The 18,352-nt window shown below is 39.4% G+C and overlaps 1 protein-coding gene across 1 annotated transcript; it reads right to left on the reverse strand.

The window, feature by feature from the left end:
• Positions 1 to 1,234: 1,234 nt before the first annotated feature.
• Positions 1,235 to 17,678, reverse strand: LOC135325038 (AN1-type zinc finger protein 5-like). The gene is made up of 6 exons (XM_064502404.1): positions 17,381 to 17,678; positions 13,408 to 13,565; positions 12,906 to 13,017; positions 12,370 to 12,467; positions 3,167 to 3,292; positions 1,235 to 2,888 (listed from the first exon to the last, which is right to left on the reverse strand). The coding sequence occupies exons 2-6, from the start codon at positions 13,556 to 13,558 to the stop codon at positions 2,740 to 2,742; spliced, it is 636 nt and encodes a 211-aa protein (XP_064358474.1). The 5' UTR covers positions 13,559 to 13,565; positions 17,381 to 17,678; the 3' UTR covers positions 1,235 to 2,739.
• Positions 17,679 to 18,352: the final 674 nt, after the last annotated feature.

Here is an 18,352-nt window from a genome sequence, read left to right on the forward strand (position 1 = left end):
CTTCAAATTCTTGACGAGCCTCAACAGAGTTAAGATTCCTGAATAACTACACACCTTATACGAATTATTAACACAAAGCACAACGGCGCTTATAAGCTTAGTTTAGAATATAGGCTCATATCCCACCTGTGGGCAAGTTACATATTTGACAGCTCAAGATCATACAGAACAAGGAGGGATTTCTCATTCCCTATTTTCCTCCACAGATCTACTGAGATCAATGATTTCAACAAGCCTCCCAAGTACAGCCTTTGTTCAGATGAAAAAAGCAGATTAAAAAAAAAAGAGAACATCAGGATCACTAAGTACCGGTATCAGCACAGCTAACCTTCCTAAAATACTCTAGGCATGACAATATCACAAATATGGACACATTCTCTTTAAATATCCAGTTCCAAAGTGTTCTCAGATCCAAAAGAAAAAAGCATTTTATGCTGTAGTTGATTAGTTGATTTTGCTTTAGTACAAAAGGTGCAAGTTCCCCCTTCCCGCAAAACCCAGTGCTTTTAAAGCAGTCCCACTATTAAAAGTCATAAAATTTATCCTGTCAAATGAAGGCCCAGAGCATGCCCTTGTCCCCTTATTGGAAGCATATGCAGTGGCAGCAGCAGCAGTAACTTATTACTCGAGTGTTAGTTTCAGCTGACTGGTGGGATGCACATTATCCATTTCTGGTATAAGCAACTTTTATATTCTATCCAGTAGTGAAGATTGCTTCTTCCAAGTCAACATGTGCCGTGTGTTCTGTACTTCTTTGTCATTGGGAAGGGTAGGTCTGGCATATTTGACATCCATATTTAGATACAGACCCCGACAAAAACTCTGCCCAGGCTTGCTGATGAAGATTTGGACAGAACAATGTAGTCACTGTACTGCCTCTATTATTACAGATCCGTTGGAAATAACATTTGCAGGCAAAAGGAAAAAAAAGCCTTTAAAAGTCCACTGCAAGTGTTTTCCTTTGTTCCCTTTAAGCATGTTGTTGTTTCTGACATTTTTGTCTGGCCATCAAGTAGTTATCTGTATTCCAGCTGTTCATGCTTCTTTGACCTCAACAAGCCGTCTTAGACAAGTTGGTATGTCAAAATAAGAAACAAAGGTTAGAAACAGGCAGGTTTAAGCAAAAAGACGACATCTATACAAAACTAGTACTAACTTTGTAGCCCAATCTCCACAAGGCCAACTTCAAGTTATGGCAATAACTAAAACCAATGAACTATCGCAAAAGGAAGTATTTCCTTCTGTACATGATTTTTATTATTTACATAATACAATATAGCATAGTTGCTGGGTAGCATGATTATGTGCAATACATAAATATGAACTATCTGTACATGTTTGCATATCTAATAACTCAATTGAAAGAACAAAGTTAAAGCAAAAACATGATGCTTTTAATAGTGAAGTAAAAACTAAGACTGAACACTGCAATAAAAATCAGAAGTAGCGCCTTGTGTACATACGTAACTATTTACAGATGAGAACAGGCATTACCACAACACTAGTCTAAACTGTACTTGTTTATATAAAAAACACAAGTTTCATACATCACAAAAAAACCTTCCATTATAACACAGAAGTGATATTACCAGACAAGCATCAGTGAAGTATACTGCCTTTTCTAGAGTTGTTATTGTACAATGCTGTAGATAATGCAGCCCATGCAATACACCCAAGAACACTACAGTCCTACACCCAAGTACAATTAAAAATGATAAAGCAGCCCTCCAAGAGTGGTTCCAGCTACCACTTAAGTCTACAGCAGCCACGTTGGGTATGGTTTTCCATGCAGAATGGTGCAATTGTTACAGTTAAAACTAGGAAAAATAAAGCTCCTAATATTCTTTTGAACCCAGAACACATTGAACATAAGTAGTACATGAATAATAAACTGTTCAAATACTTCTGCAACTTACTCATCAGATGCAAGTGTGTCACTTGAGCTGCTGTGGTATGTCTAAAAACATATGTAACTTTTGTTTTGTAAACCAATCTTACAATATTGTGCTACACAACATTTTTAGCTATGCAAGGAAAAGCAGACAACTCTGTTGCAGGCCAGTTCATAAGTTTCTTACAGAACATTTCCTTTGGGAACCTATTTTCATGATTCTAAAGTTAATGTAATTGGTTCCAAAATAGTTCTCTTCTCATACATGTCCAATTTTTTCACTTTTCCCACTGCAATTTTAAGCAACAGTTTCTTAAATATGGCACCAACACTCATCTTAGTGGAAGATGGACTCCTCTACATAGCTTACGTTCTGCTGGAAAACAATGGAGTGTGGAAACTAAAATTAGAATGAGATTTTAAATGATAAAAGTAGACTGCCAACCTTTCTGATGAATCCTTCTCCCAAACAGGCACATAACACTCGCCAAAGATTATACACTTCAAACACACCTCAAAAGGCAGATCTGCTGCAAACATGCAGATAGTATACATCTGTTTGGCACATGTGAACTACAGTTTGTCCTCTGTGCATGTGTATTCCTGTGCACATTCTTATCATCCAATTATATTCTGGGGAGGGCATATACATTTTCAAGGGCTGTATCTATCCAATTCTGCCTGTAACAAACACCCAAACATTCTGAAATATCATTAAGACAGACAAGACTAAAAGTAAAACTTTGGAGAACATCAAAGGAAAATGGCCATGCATCTGCTCTTTAATGTTTTCCTAGGATATATTAAAATAAAACAAAGAAAGTCAGTCTTTTCACAAGAAGGTTAGTTTATATTCTCTGGATTTTTTCAGCCACCACAACTGGGTTCTCTTTCCTGATTTTTGCTGCAGCTTCTGCTTTGTAATCATATGGGCAGTTATGCTTGTCAGAATAACGGTGAAGTCCACAAAACAAGTTTCCACATCGGCAGTCAAATCCTGTACAAAGAAGAGAAAGCAACATCACTAGGAAGCTTCAGATACAAGCAAGCTGTACATTAAGTGCTTAATCAATAGAGACAAAGGGCTATATGCACCTATTCTGACAAACAGAATAGAAAAGTGAATATTTCCAAAATATAAGCTGTAATAAGTGGTCTAACACTGTGGATTTTGAAGCATCAAATAAATCCAATGGTTACAGATATTTCAAACTCAACCTATAATAGGAAACTAATCATACAAATCTGTTCAATATTTACGAAGTGCTCCTATACCTGTAAGGCCAACCTTCTTTCTGCACATGAAACATCTGTTCTTCTTTGGTTTGGGCAGTTCAGCAGCTCTCTCTTCATTCTGTGAAGTACTAGGTTGAGAAACTGATGGGCTTGGTTGAGTAACAACTGTTAAAATAAGCAAAGAAAATAGAAGTTGAAGTTCTTCTTGACTTCACTAACTATTCAGTACCAAGCATGTGTTTATCAATGCTCAAGTTTATTGTCTAGAGTACTACACAGAACAGTTTATGAAAAGGTAAATCAGGAATAGAGATTTTTAGGTACTGTACTAGCTTTCTGTTTGGTTCTACATAAGACAATCAAATTTTCCCCACCGTTTCATCAGATAGAAAATATAAGATACCCATCAGTCACACCTATACAACATTAAGTGCTTACAGAGCACTCCAGAAGTTCTGTGCTCATACTTAGTATTAAATCATATAATCAAATTAAATTTAACCAAAAGAGTAACAATATTGTCATGGCTGAAGTTGTTGAACAGAGGGATACCTGTAGAAAATGTAATCAAGAGGAGCATATTTAAGAAACCATTTCCAGCAACATGTTATTGTCATAACACTGGGTTACTCTGCTGCTATACTTGCAGAGTCAGATGATCTAAAACCTCAGTCAACCAAAACAACGGCTAGCTTTCTTGAGCTTCAAACCCACTGATTCTGTGCTACATCCAGAACACAGCTACAAACCACACAAAATTAAGACCGTTTTGCTTGAGTTATTTTCCAGTATTTTAAAGAACAAAGTACAGACTTATATTGAATATCTGTATTCTTGTACTGTATTCAGCCTTAACATTCAAACAAGCATAGTCAAAATGACTCATTTTTCAATTGCCTTTGTCATGAACACCTTCAGTCAAATTTGAGTCATGTTTTAAGTAAAAAGTTCTCTGTAGGATAAAAATTTGTCCTTTTGTGAACTTTTGTTAATCTGTTCATTTTGTTTGAAACATTTTTCCATCAAATGAAGATTTTTTTTTTTAAATCCTCTTCAAAACCTAACTGGCATAGAGGAAAGCTGAGGGAGGTATGTTTGTATACAAACTAACACACATGAAACATGGACCCTGCTCCTCTACAGTTTTCCTGAACACTCCCAGTTGCATGATGGTATCTGTTATTCTAATAGATAAGAAACAAACTACAAGATGCATTCCAGAATAAATTGAGGACATAAGCTGAAAGGACTCAACTGTTATCTACTTACGCACACAAGCAGGATTTCTTAGTTGAGATCCTTTTGGATCTCAAGTGTTAAATCCTATGAAAGGCAGATTTTTCCAGACATGAAGAACTACCAGTTATGTTGACTAGTTTTCTATCTTTATTATTTATATTTGGTTTTAAAAATTCCATTTGTATTGTCATCATAAAACAATCATTCTGTTTTTACTGCGTATAATTAAAAACCCCAGCTCACTATTAATACCAACACCTAGAAAACCTCAAATACCCAAGCCCATTTTCAAAATTTACAAGTTAACTATCCAGTCAGGAGTTCATAATCTAAATTATAACCTAGATCTAAAAGTAACAAACTTTCACAGCTAACAACTTTCAGTGCTTGTACCCAGACAGTTTCATACAGTAAAGTATAAGAAAATATTAGCAACCATTGTTTTACTGTAACGATTATAGCCCTAATGAAACAATAAAACCTATTTACTACCTTTATTTTTGGCACATTTTCTGTATCAGTTTTATAAAAAAATTTGGGAAGTTCAGAGTCAATGCTATTTTGTTATAACTGAAGATAACAAAACTATACAAAGTCTCGGGTACAAAAGACTTGCAACAGGTACATCTACTCCTATTAATACTTCTCAGAGTAGTTTTAGCTATTGTTTTTTTCTTTTTTCAGAAAATTAGTAGTACAATTTAGTATTTTATCTCTCTGTAGATAGGATCCTCAGAATTTATCTTTAAATACCAAGGAAAGCAGTGTTCAGTATTTGGTTAATCTAGTTGAGAGCCTGTGATCAAACACCAGCTTAAAAAGAATTAACACTGCAAACAGCATAAACCTGCTGGGTCACCACGCACCTTTGCTGACAGGTATTAGCTATGGCATTAAAACCAACTCCCAGTAAACCCCCCCAAAACTTCCAAAAACAAAAAGTATGTCAAGTTCCTTTTAGATGTTATGATGCTACTTCGTTTAAAAATAAAATGCTAACCATAAGCCATGGCAGACGAAAAAGAACAACCAGAAGTACTTGCACACTTTGCAATTCAGTCTATAGCTGGCCGAGGGAAACTTCATCTGCATCAGAACCAACTCATATTATGAGTCCTGGGAGCATGCATGTTGTTTCAATCAGATGGAAAAGAAAATGAGAAAGAAGGGGAAAAGCAACAGCGAACTAATTAATTTTGTCACTCACAACACAGAACTTAAGAAAATGAAAACAAAAAAAGGAACAACTTTAATACTTTATCACTGCTGAACATTCTCACAAGGAAACAAAAGTAGAAATGGCAGTTTCAACCATGGCTCACCAAGACACCAAGAGATAGTCTAGTAGATCATTCTGCACCACAAAAAACAAAAAAAACCAGAAAAAAACCAAAAACCACAAATCCATCTAAGGTAAAATGGTATCTAAGGGAAAATGTTACTAACTACTATATGGAGGAAGAAGTACATTTGTAAACTGTGACAAGAAGTGTTCACTGCCACAACCAGCAACATGGGAACAGGAAAGCATGAGAGTAATCCTCAGAAATGAAAAGCACCATTTTGTGTGAAATCTGTTGAACAAGATCCTTTCCCCCCAAAACTAAAACAGGTTTCAATAAGGAAAAGCAGCAGACAACATCCAGAAACGGGACAACATCCAGTTAAAAGGTCCAAGACAAAGAGACATTGGCAGAGCCGCCTAAAAATGAATTAAGATGTTCAATTTATTACTCTACAACAGTTATACCTGCAGAAAGAAGGCGTTCCCCCACTTTTATGTCAGAATTAAATCTAATGATGAGTTTTTATTATCTTAAGCCTTCAAAGTCCCTTCTGATTAACAGCTAGAACAGGTACAAAGCTGCCTGCAATGCCCTTACTAAAGCTTACAGAACAGAACATAATTTTTTTTTTTCCAAACTGTGGCTCTAATGAAATATATTTAAAATGCTGTTGTTCTGGCAAGATGTCAAGAGACAATATAAATTCAGATACTATCCTGACAACTGCTTGTCACAAAAGGCTTCCTTTAGCATAGAGGCCAAATCCAGCTGGGCAACCAGAATGCCAGTCCACAATATATTGAACTCATTTTATGCCAGAAATCACATGGTGTTGATGAAATCAAAGTGCTCTAAATGACTGCCATATGATCACAACGAAATAAATCACTGGACAAAAGCCAAAACAGTGGTAGGAAAATGGTTGTTACTGTTGTCTCCAGACCTGCTTCCTCAATACCAATACCCCTGCTCAGGTGAAGCAAACTCCTTACCACTAAAACTGATGTTCTGTCATCTAATAGAATTCCTGTTGGCATGTACCTGTCTGCATCACCTTGGTCACTTCCCTTCCCAACTATGGGCTCAGAAAGCTACCAAGTTTAGTTCACTTGAATTTTAACCAACCCAGTTCTCCTGCTACAAGGTTGAAAAACTTAAGAGCAATGGAGACTTTCAGAACTGAGAAAATCTTTATTAACAATTTAAGACAAAAGTAATTGTTATTTGCAGGCACTGGAAGATGCAGTATTGTCGGGAGTAACAAAAGAGAGGAGATTATCCTAACTCTGCCAGAATAATAAAGACTAACACAATCATAGTACTAGACTAGACTGAAGAACAAAAAGCACAAATACAGGTGTTGCATGGTAAGTTTGAAGATTTACCTCATGTTAGTGTGAAGATGAGATGAATTTTTAAGAAAGGAATGTGGGAACAGCAAAGTCACTGATAATTGGAAGTAAGCCACAAACCACAGCACGACAACTACTCAACCTATACACAGAATGGTCCTACAAACAGGAAGAAAAATGCTCCTCTTTCGCCCCAAAGTATTAAGCCACAGCGACTACGGGAGACTTCGACTCAAAAGTAACAACCATTATAGTAACCAGATTTTCAAAACTGATCGTGGTATTTTCTTCATATAAATGAATTTGGCTGCTGCAAAAGATCATGCCTACTGTAGATATTCTGACTGAGATTTATACTAGGAAAGAATGATTCAGCCATTTTTCAGTTGGACAAAACCTGATGAAAATAAAAAAAAGATTTTTAACCTGCCCCATACTTAATGCAAACAGAAAGGGCTACCAAGGTAACACCAGGGAGTTTTTAGGAGTTTCTTCTATGACCAAAGAAGTATCCAAAATAGAAACCTGTCAGTTTAACAAACCACAGGACTTCCATTGTACTAGTAAGCAGTAAGAATGCCAGAGGAGCAGAAGTCATGACAGCATGAAAAAAAAGTTTCATATTTTTTACATGAAACTGACTCCCCTCCATTCCCACCACAGAAACACTGGAAAAAAATCAAAACAGTAGAGGAAAGAAGGTAAGCCAAAAAGGGAACCCAAAAGACATCGGAAAGGCATTAGATCACACTTCTGCAGTACCAGAGCGGAAAGTTATGCTACAGGTTGTACAATCCTTATTATATTGCATATTAACACAAACTGACTCATATATAAGATTTAAGTCACTGAAAAGAGGATGGCCATATTTATTATGCAACTCAAGCTTATTGCAGACAGATATTTTACTCTTCAGAAACTACAATTGCTATGCTGATCTAGATGCCTAGGAAAGGCTGAAGACAAATTGCATCATATTTAATTTCATGTCAAAGAAAGGAGATAAAGATATTTTGCAATGCATAACTAATCTCCCTTATGCCCAACTCTTAATAGGCATATTGGATACCTTTACTGTTATATCAATACAATGTAAAGATATCCCTCTTTAAGTATCACACTGAAATATTATTTAATTTGGTCACCATAAAGACTTGACATCTGTTGTATACCTCTCTGTTAAAAAGATATAACAGATCCTATCACCAACAAGTACAGTACCAGCAGCTGCAACCTCAGTCTCACTTTCCAAGGTGGACAGCTTCAAGGCTTAGAAAAGATTACTGGTTCCATTTCAGAATTGTTTGAATATGGATTTCTACTCAAGCTTCAGGGGACACAGGAAACTTGAAGAGAATTATTTTGAACACGACAACAAGATTCTTACGTCAGATGGCATTACAGACAGCCACAAAGGCACTGTTTATAAATAGTAACATGATTAAATGCTACAGCCATGTTTAAAGACAAATCCAAAATAACAAGGCAGTTATTAAAACAGCAAGACCCAAGTAATATTATCTATTTACCATTCTGAGCACACAATAGCTCAAGCTGGCTGTCTATTCACCATCTTACACAGAACATTATCCGCAACATATGCTGCAACATCATGGCTACTGGTTTTGGTCTACAACATGAATGAGGGCAACCCATAACAAAGTCTCAACCTGCATGCAGGACAGCTGTGTTGTTTAACATTAATATAACTCTAATCACATTGGCTTGATACAGAGCTAAAAGACAAGTGAGGTAACCATCATAATCTCCTGTCTTGTGAAGCTCATTACATGTCAGCTTTCAGGAACAGAAAGGGTAACCTACAAAATGGATGGAATAAGACTGTAAGTTAATAATATTTGGGGATGATTTTTAATACATATCTTACAAATAGAGATCCTAATCATTTCAAGTTCTGGTTCACTTTCTTTACAGGTAGCACTCTTCCACAGTGTGGCTTCATAGAGTGATATGGTAACTCATCACACTACTCCCTAAAACAGTGCTTTTACCGGGTTAAGCAAACCAAGACTCTGATACACTTGCTGATACTAATTAAGTCTGGAAACACTGACAGACCTGACAGGAGACTCATCATTCAGAAAGGTAGTGACCTACAAAGAAGCAAAAAAAATGCTAAAAACATGCTATGATTTAATACAATATGATTAAACACACTTGTCCTCAAAACAGTTTATTTTTAGTGCTTAACATTTAACTCTGTTCTCTCTGTCATATGGATCCTTTATTTTCACTTAAAAGCCACTAAAACAAAACAGGTTTATTGAGGAAGGCCTACCTCCAACTATGCCTCTCCAGTTTGATAAAGGTATTACCCTGATGTAATAACACAAGGAAAGGAAAGAAGTTTTGCATTTAATTCTTACAACTCAGTTTGGAAAAAAACATAACTATGCACCATATTTCTAGAATGGGAAGATTTCAGAATCGGGTAAATTCTGACTTTGGTCCAGACCATATTAGAATTCAGTCTTTAAAGTTTGGAAGCATATCAAAAGCCTGTAAAAAATATTATATAACCAGTACCTAATTACAAACTGGAATTTGGACATAAAGGTCCTTAGATTTCACTGACTTTTGTGAGCAGCTCATCAGAAAACCAACTGGACTGAGCACAAGCCACAATTCAATTACAAAAGTACAACAAGTAAGAAAGTTGACCTAATAAAATACAAGTTAAAACAAAACTATAACTTTTTAGACATGTGCATTACAACAACAGGGCCAGTTAAGTCTGTCATGTCCTTTTTCCTTCAAATGCTAAAATGAAAAATTGCCTTAGGACCTTGCTTGTTTTGAATGAGGATCCAGGTTACAACCTCAATCTGGAAAAAACAAATGAGTAAAACCAAGCTTCATTTTTTGTCTCAATGTCAGCATCTTCTAGAATCAGAGGCTTATGTCCCAACACCAGAGCAGTATACTTTAATTCCACAGATGGGGAAAAAAAAAAGCACCCACAAAACAAAACGCCCTACAGTAACAAAAAAAGCACACAAGCAATCAACCAGACATAAATCTGTTTACAACTTTCTGGCTTGTATGGGAAACATCTGAAGTTTCCTTTGCTAATGAAAAGCTGGCAGAAGAGAATGAGCCTTCATACTGGTGAAGACATTAAAAGGAAAGGGACCTACTCTGCCTGAAGGCTACATTGTTTATGATCTTCCCACCTGGTAAGACAGTTACAAAATTCAGTTGGTAGAGTCAGACTGTCAAAATTATTTTGAAGAATTACATCTCATAGAAAGCATCAGTTTTGTTATGAGGTAAAATGAATTTTCTACTCTTCACTGCTACTTCAGCTCCTCCTCAAGAGGAGGGACCAACACACATTGGATGATGCTCGAAAAAGGAAGAGAAAAAAATGCAACTAGCATGGACACAATAGGAATTTACAAAAATAAAGAGCTTAGGCCAGCTTCTCTTGACTGCAAGACACTTACAGGTCATTGTACCAGGGAACACAAAAAACACTTAGTACATTTTAGATGCCCAGTGAACACTGTGTAATCTAAGAATAGTTGCTAATCGATGCTGTCTAAAATCTGCCCCAAAACCAAAGAATATTTAAGAAGAAATCTGCACTTTCCGAGGAGCTGAAGGTGGTTTCAAGAATTTAGGGGTATGTACTGTGTAAAACTTTTTCCCCAAACATGTTTACATTCCAGAAGTTTTTTCCAAACATGTTTATGTTTTATGGTAGTCTTTCCGCTGATCTCTGCACACAAGCTTTAACTGAGCTTTTACTGGTTTCAACTTTGAGTTTTCAGCCGTAAGATTATTTACAACTATAAATATATTGAGCTGCCTTTAGAGTTTTTTCCTCCTAATCAATAAGAGTGCTGTGCGACTAACTATCATAGTTGCTTGGTTAACAAAAAAGGATATTAGGTCAACAGAAGCAGAAAATTGCCATTTTACATCCAGGAAAAATAACAAACCCCTATTAGCAGTTTCAGTAAGACAAACTGCCTATTATTTGATCACTACTACCACTTTATGTATTTCTTTTCTGTTTGTCACCTTTTCAGGCAGGTATTCATAACAAGACAATACGGGTCTATAAATATTGTATAAAAGTATAAATTATTTCTGTTACATACAATAAGCCTCTTCAGATGACATCAGTTACAAGAAGCTGAAATGTGTAAAAATCTCCTCTCACTCTGTACATAACCAAAAAAGAATACAGTAAAAGCAGTTGTATTTTAGTTCATGTCACAATCTTAACTTAGCATGATTTATTTCAAATAGATAAATCCTGTGCACAAACACTGAGCACTAAAACATCTGCTCTTGTGACCAGTCTTTACTGGTAAAGACACATCCAGACAAAAAACATTTTTATACAAAGCTGAGTGGTACCTTCTGCAATTTCCAACTTACCGATTTTCAAAATTGAAAGTTAAAAAATATATATATATAACTTTGGGTGTAGTGAACAGACTTCCTACCAAGCATCAGTTTTCGATGCTTTGAAACAAAAGAAGACTGAAACAGTCTTCTTGTGACTGTTTCAGAACTGTTAAAATTAAAACATGTGTGTATCTATAGATATGGAACAAGTATGTTAATCTATCCATTTGAATGAACTGCTGCATAAGAAAACACAAATTCAGTCATTCACTACTTGCAGTTAAGAACGCATTCCCTTCATGCTTCCCTCCAAGAAATACTTTACACTTAAAAGTTTAAATACTACAGCTACTAACCTTCCTGGTACAAAAGTAAAACTTTTAAATTGAACATTCTCACCAAGCATTTAAAGCCACTAAGTATTCTACATCTACAGAACAATGCTTTGGTTATATCCACTGATTACCCAATCAGTCTAAAGTATTCAGTCTTTGTTAGTATTTTAAACCAAGTATTCCCTTCCAGCACACTCATATCCTTCTGTAAAATGGAATTTATTAAGACGTCTGTTTTCCAAACACAGCAAGCCATTTTGACTGCCATGAGTCAGCAGGAATTGTACTGCTAGATTTTACACAAAAATCTCAACAATTTCGCTTTGAGACTAAACATCTTGCCCAAATGCAATTATAAACTGTCTTGCTTGTAAAAATTAAAGTTTTGGAGACAAAAGTGCCTCCAAAAGCATCAAATTCTCTGCTAAAATTGAACTGAATCTGGAATTGAATCATATCTGAAAACTATATTCTGGTACTAGTCATTTTTCTTGACCTCAAGGGTACCAGCACTCAAAAAGCATCCATAATAATCATTTTAACAGTTTCTCAACATCATCACCACAAAGGGAGGTGCCTACTTAAAAGAAAGTAAACTCTTAGTTTCTGTTAAGTCACCAGTTGTACCTAGTGTTACTCTGCAAACATACCTGGCTCAGTCTCTGTTTTCGGTGTGACTTTTTCCTCCCTTGAAATGCTCATTTCTGTCATTTGCTGTGTTACAGGCAAAGCGGCAACAGGCACATTTCTGTTTAAGCACAAAGAAACAGGTAATTTACATTACTTTTGAGTGCATAATAAAAACTTAAATTGTTCAAGCTCATCTATATCAACAGACTACCTGTTCAATTATTACTGATACATGCTCCTGATCTTGACCTCTGCTATATCTAAAGTGTATTTTTCACTTACTTCAGCTTCCCTAGAAGAAAATGCTCAATCTGTAGAGCATATTTCTCCAGATAAACCAGAAACATCCTTGTAAATGCACTAGCCCAACACCAAACTATATATTTAACACCAAACACAGTTCTTATTTATAAAGATTCAGAAAGCACTATTAGGTGCACTGCCCCTTTTCTCCTCTCTGCAGAAACTCAGTGTACTAGGTCAGTTTTACTGCAGGTCTTTAGTTTGCTGCACACTCTCGGCTCATTCAAACCTCAAAATAATATTCTCATCTTACCTTGACTTTTCAGATGTGCTGCCAGCAGCACCTTCACAGTTGTTTAAGCTAGTGTCTGCTCTTTGTACAGATGCGGAGTCTGAGGTAGGACTGTTTGAACCACTGGTTGTTCCTATGTAATAGGAATTTGAGAAGTTAATTACAAGCATACGGTAGCTTACAAGTTAATCAAATACTCTTGCATACAGTAATGAACTGTTTCCCTCCATTCTTTGTTCCACTGCATTTTACTTAAAGACATACTAGATTGTTAATGACCAAATACAGGAATTGCATAGGAACAGACTGATAGCCGAGGATATGCAGAAATGCAAATTAAAACTTAACACCAAGCTGGCAGGAATTTATCACACAAAAATGCATTTTTACTTTTAGTGTGTTTTAAAGTAGTACCCTCTAATATTTGTACTCTTAGTACACAGCTTCCAGAAGCTCTCCCGAAATATGTTTTTTGATTCCTCTCTTCATCATCATATTTTCAGAAAAAGATCTAAACCCTTACCCATTGGGCTGATTCTGCCACTATTCTGCTGTCGCTGAAGATGCTCTTTGTAGCAAACAGAACACATCCCATTTGTCCTAGGATTTCCATAAAATCCACAGCCTGTACTACAGAGCATGGGCCCTGGGGTCTGGTTTGTCTCCTGAGCCATCTCGATGCTGTAAATAAAACCGAGAACTGCATTAGGAGCTGGCATGTCACCAAAATCAATTAGAGTTACAGAACTAAAGTATGTCTGCTCACCCTGCCCCCAAAAAGTGATATCAGCTTTTTTAAGAGAGCTATATTGATGTTAATATACCATTCAATACTGCAATTGTACTGATGAGTAGTATCTTTATGAACTTAAGAGAAGAAAAAGTGTTATTGTAGTAATACCGAAAAGTAATATACTTGTTGGACGCTGGGCTGTGCGTGCAGGTTATGACCAAGTCCAATTTAACAGCAAACAAAAGCTTTATTACCACCTCTGAGCGCTTACAGAGTGGGGGAAAAAAAAAAAGCTAGATGAAGAATAAGCAAGATGAAGTTGTTATCTACTACACAATTCTGGTAATTAACATAGCTTATTTTTTCAAACTCCAACAGAATTCCACTTTTTCCAGTGATGCATCATTTTGATGCTAATTCCATTAATTATAAGCAGTTCCTACTTTCAAAATGCATTTGTTAAACAGAAGAATAAAGATCATTGAAGTATGGGCAACAGTCAATTTTAATCTGTATTCCTATCTTTAGAAGTAGTTTCCAAAACAAGGCCCTCAACTCTGGTTAAACTGCACATGAAACTTGATACTGAATATTAACTGGCAATAACATGTACAACAGGCCTTCAGAGTCAAAGAGCATTTCTGAAATAAGTTCAGACTTGATCTTACTCTCTCAAGAAAAATAAAACAAGCAACTTCAGACTGTTAAACACATTCATTTACACAGCCTACGCGTTTCCAAAAAGCCAATTAAATCCTTTGTCTTAAAAAAGTTATAGCAAGTCTCCCAAAGGCAGACAATCTAACCCTGTCTCTCATCGACTGCAAAATGCAGGAATAAAAATATCTCACCTTCACTGGTGGTTAACCTCTGCAAAGCAAGGTTAGTAGAAGAACTGATATAGCAACCAAATCCTTGATTCCCAAGGGCAATAAAACTGGAACACGGTAATCAAGTGATCTACTATAAATTGAGGACATGTAAGAATATTGCACTTGTCCTCCCAAAACTTAGATTCAGCAGAAGCACTATGCAAGGCTCTTGAAGACATTTTGGTGAAATCTCTAGATTACTGTCTTCCTCTTTAAGAGCAGCCAAAAAAGATATTTGACTTCTGATGCTCATGAGAACTCAAATGTATCAAAAGCAAATCAATTCCAGTGTGTGCAGGAACACTTTCCATAAGTAAAAAATACCAAACTGCAAGTTGTGAATACATCTCAATAGTATGACAACTGTAATTGATAAAAAACTAAACTTCTGGGAGCAAAGTAAATCAGTAGCAGGAGAAAATGAACAAGTAAAATTAATCTGCATGTCTGCTGATGGTCATGGGACTACAACTATTTATACCTTCATTTCAGGATGAAAAGCAAACTCACTTATTCTGACAGACCTCTCCACAAAATGCAGCTTGACGGCCGAACACCAGTCAAGGCAGTCAGCAGAAATGATAACTTAACTATGCAAATCTAAAACATCTTCTCATCCATATTAATCCATATTACAGCTTTATGTTTCTATAACAGAAATAAAGACTGTACTTCTGCCATCTTACTAAGTAGGTAAACTCGAAGTGCTATCAAATATACTGTCACCATCAATCTCAACTGACTTGCTCCACTTTCAAATTACTAAGCTGTAAACATGTTTCTCCACTTACTAAATCTAGCTTTAGGTGTTAATACTGGTATTAACATATTACAAACAAGAGTCTTCATGGCTCCTTTGTCAGCACATTCCTTCACTATTCGAAATACATGCCCCTAATTGAAAGGTCAAGTTGTTGTTATCCAATGCTTACGAAATTGTGCTTTATCACTCTCTTGAAGAAGGTCCAAGTATCACCTATGTCTCTTCTAAAAGCCTTTATCTCCAACTGGAAAACAGTTACATGCTTTCCTGTATTGAATCTAATAACCAGGACACTAAATTAAGCCGTTCAATCTTTCAAACGAACAATAGCGAAAGTGAGGTTTTCATAAAAGGGAGATTACAGACTTCTCCAATTTTTCATTTTAGGAACTTTTCTCCTTAGAACATCAACAGCTAGCTAAAACCTACTTACAAACACAGTTCCCTAGAAAACTAGCTTCTAATACCATCACATGTGTGTCTGCTTTCCTTAACATTTCTCAGAAACTTGGGTCACATGGGTGAGTGCATTAGCTTCCGCCTGTCACAAGGCTGCAATGTGACAGGCTGAGCTAGAGGCTCAGACACAAAACCTCGTCAACAGGAGCCTCTGAAATCAGCTTCTATTTATATCTCCAAAGGCTGCCAACTCCTACACAACCCACAGAACTGAAGCAGCCGAGCATACACCCACCGTTAGAGGAAAATACGAAATCCGATTAACAAGGCTACAGCTTCCTTTTTAGAGAGAGAGGGAGTGCGGATACTTAAATTCAATCAAGAAAATGCAGCATCATGAGCTAGTCATCTCAAACAGCCATTTTCATCTCTAACTCGCAGCAAGAACAGAAAACAACTGGGTGTGATCAGAGGCCTAAGAGATGATTACCATTTTGCAGGCTTGCAAATACACCCCCAGCCTTTTTGGGTGGGTGGTTACAACCAAACTATTTGCCTTTCCAAAATATAAAGATCTCTTCTACCTCCAGAAGGAGAAAGCCAACCTCAGGGATGTTCCTGTTTAACCCTGTGACGTTCCCAACATAACAAGAAGCTATTTTATTCGGTGCGTTAACTCAAACAGTAATTTATGCCACCTAACTCCATAGTTACTGGTAAACTTACCTAGAGAAACTAAAAGGGGACTATAAATACTCAACCATTACCATCTTTGAGTTATCTAAGGCTCCTAACTATGGCAGCTCTTTCTGTTCCAAATTACAACTAAGCTGGCAAATTTTAACGACGACAGATATCAAACCTATTTCAACGATCAATTAAAATACGCTCCTTCCTGGACCCCAACTACACTTCCAATAAACTTACCGCTGAAACACGTATGCCTGTTAATTCCAGGTTTTAATATAGCATATGGAACAAAAATCCGAAGTATACTTAAATCGATAATAAAACCTGGGAACTGCGTCAATGGTAGGACTGAATTGGCTAGGTGACCCAAATACTTATTTATCTCAACATGGTCCCCTAGAAAAGAGGGCCCCTCACAAAAAAAGAGAGATATGCAGCAAGGGTGTTTCAGCCCTACGCCTCTATAGCACAGTGCTCCGGGTGAAGTGGCAAGACGGAATAAAAATGGAGAACACGGATCAAACCCGGGCATTTCCCAGTGACGATTAAGTCCGGCTCAGTGAGTCAGACAAAAGGGAAGGCACTGCCAAGCGCTCGGAGCGTGGTACGCTTTAATTGCCGGGTTTTTTTTTTCCCCTCCGCCGAGGACACCGGGACACAAAGGACCCGCGGGCTGCCGGGCCGAGGAGCCAGACCGGCCGGCGCGGGGCCGAGCCGGGCCGAGCCGAGCCGCCGGGCCGGGCCCCTCGCAAACCCCTGAGTCATGGCCGGCACCGGCCGCCACGCCGCGCCGCGCCGCCCCCCCCCCCCCCCGTCGCGGGCCGGGCCAGCCTCATTGTCTCGCTCTCTTTGTCTGCCCCGCCGAGGGGCCGCCGCCAGCCCGGCCCGCGGCCTGCGCCGGCACCCGCCGAGCCGAGCCGACGGCAGCGGAAACGCCGCGGGGGGGAGGGGGGGGAGCGCCCCCTTTCCCCTCCGCCGCCGCCTCTCTAACGGCCCCGGGACGGATCCCGCGTCCCCGCCACCCTCCGCGCCCGCGTACCTGCTCCGTGGGGGAGGGGGGGAGGAAGGGGGGCGAGAAACCCCGCGGCCGGTGTCGGAGGAGGCGCGGCGGGGCGCTCCGGGCTGTTCCTGCGAGGGCGAAGGCAAGAGGGTCCCGCGGCGCGGAGCTGGCGGCGCCGCCGCCGCCGCTTCCCTCCTTTGTTCCCGCAGCAGCAGCAGCGCGGAGCGAGTCGCGCTGCGCGCAGGGGGAGGGCGAAAGGAAGGCGCGCAAGGGGAGGGGGTGCGGGGGGAGGAGGAGGGAGGGAGCCGGCTCCGCCTCCTCCCGGCCGCCGCGAGACGCCGCCGGCCCGCGCGCTCCCACGCGGAGGCGGCTGGCGCTGCGCGGGGGGGTGGGGGTGGGGAGGCGCGCGCGGGGCGAGGCGGGAGCGCGCGCGGGGCGGCTCGCGGTGTTGCCGCCCGCGGAGTCACCAACCCGCAGCGGCGCAGGAAGGGGCGGGGACTGCGCGCGCCGTCACAGTGTGACGTCGGCCCTCCGTGCGGGGAGGAGGGGGGAGAAGAGCCGTGTGCAGAGCTGCAGCCGCTTCTTCACGCACCGTCACCGGCCTCGCCCCGCCCAACCGACCCAGGGGCGGGGACTGGACGAGGGGGCGGGGCGAGGGGATCCGCGTGCGGCGCGGGGGGGGGGGCGACCACGTGGGCACGTCTCGCGGCAGCGTCTCCCCCCCCCCCCCAACGGACACTCCCCCCCCCATTTAGCGGTTTCATTTAAATTCTCACGTGCGGCTGCTGTTCGGTCCCGCAGGGTGGGGAAGGGGGTGCGGAGGGGGAGCTGGGGCGCTCTCCTACATGAGTAATAGAGCATGAGTAATAATCGCCCTGATTAATGCTGCTTAAAAACTCTTCTAGGAGCTTTTTGGTCGGAGGTGGGGGATAAAATCAAGGTTTGTGCCGTGCTGGAGGGCTGAGTTTTTTGGTAGTTATAGCTACAAGGAGGCAGGAACTTGTTTGTTTG

Source organism: Dromaius novaehollandiae, chromosome Z (genome assembly GCF_036370855.1).
Source record: "Dromaius novaehollandiae isolate bDroNov1 chromosome Z, bDroNov1.hap1, whole genome shotgun sequence".
In the NCBI taxonomy this organism is placed as follows: domain Eukaryota; kingdom Metazoa; phylum Chordata; class Aves; order Casuariiformes; family Dromaiidae; genus Dromaius; species Dromaius novaehollandiae.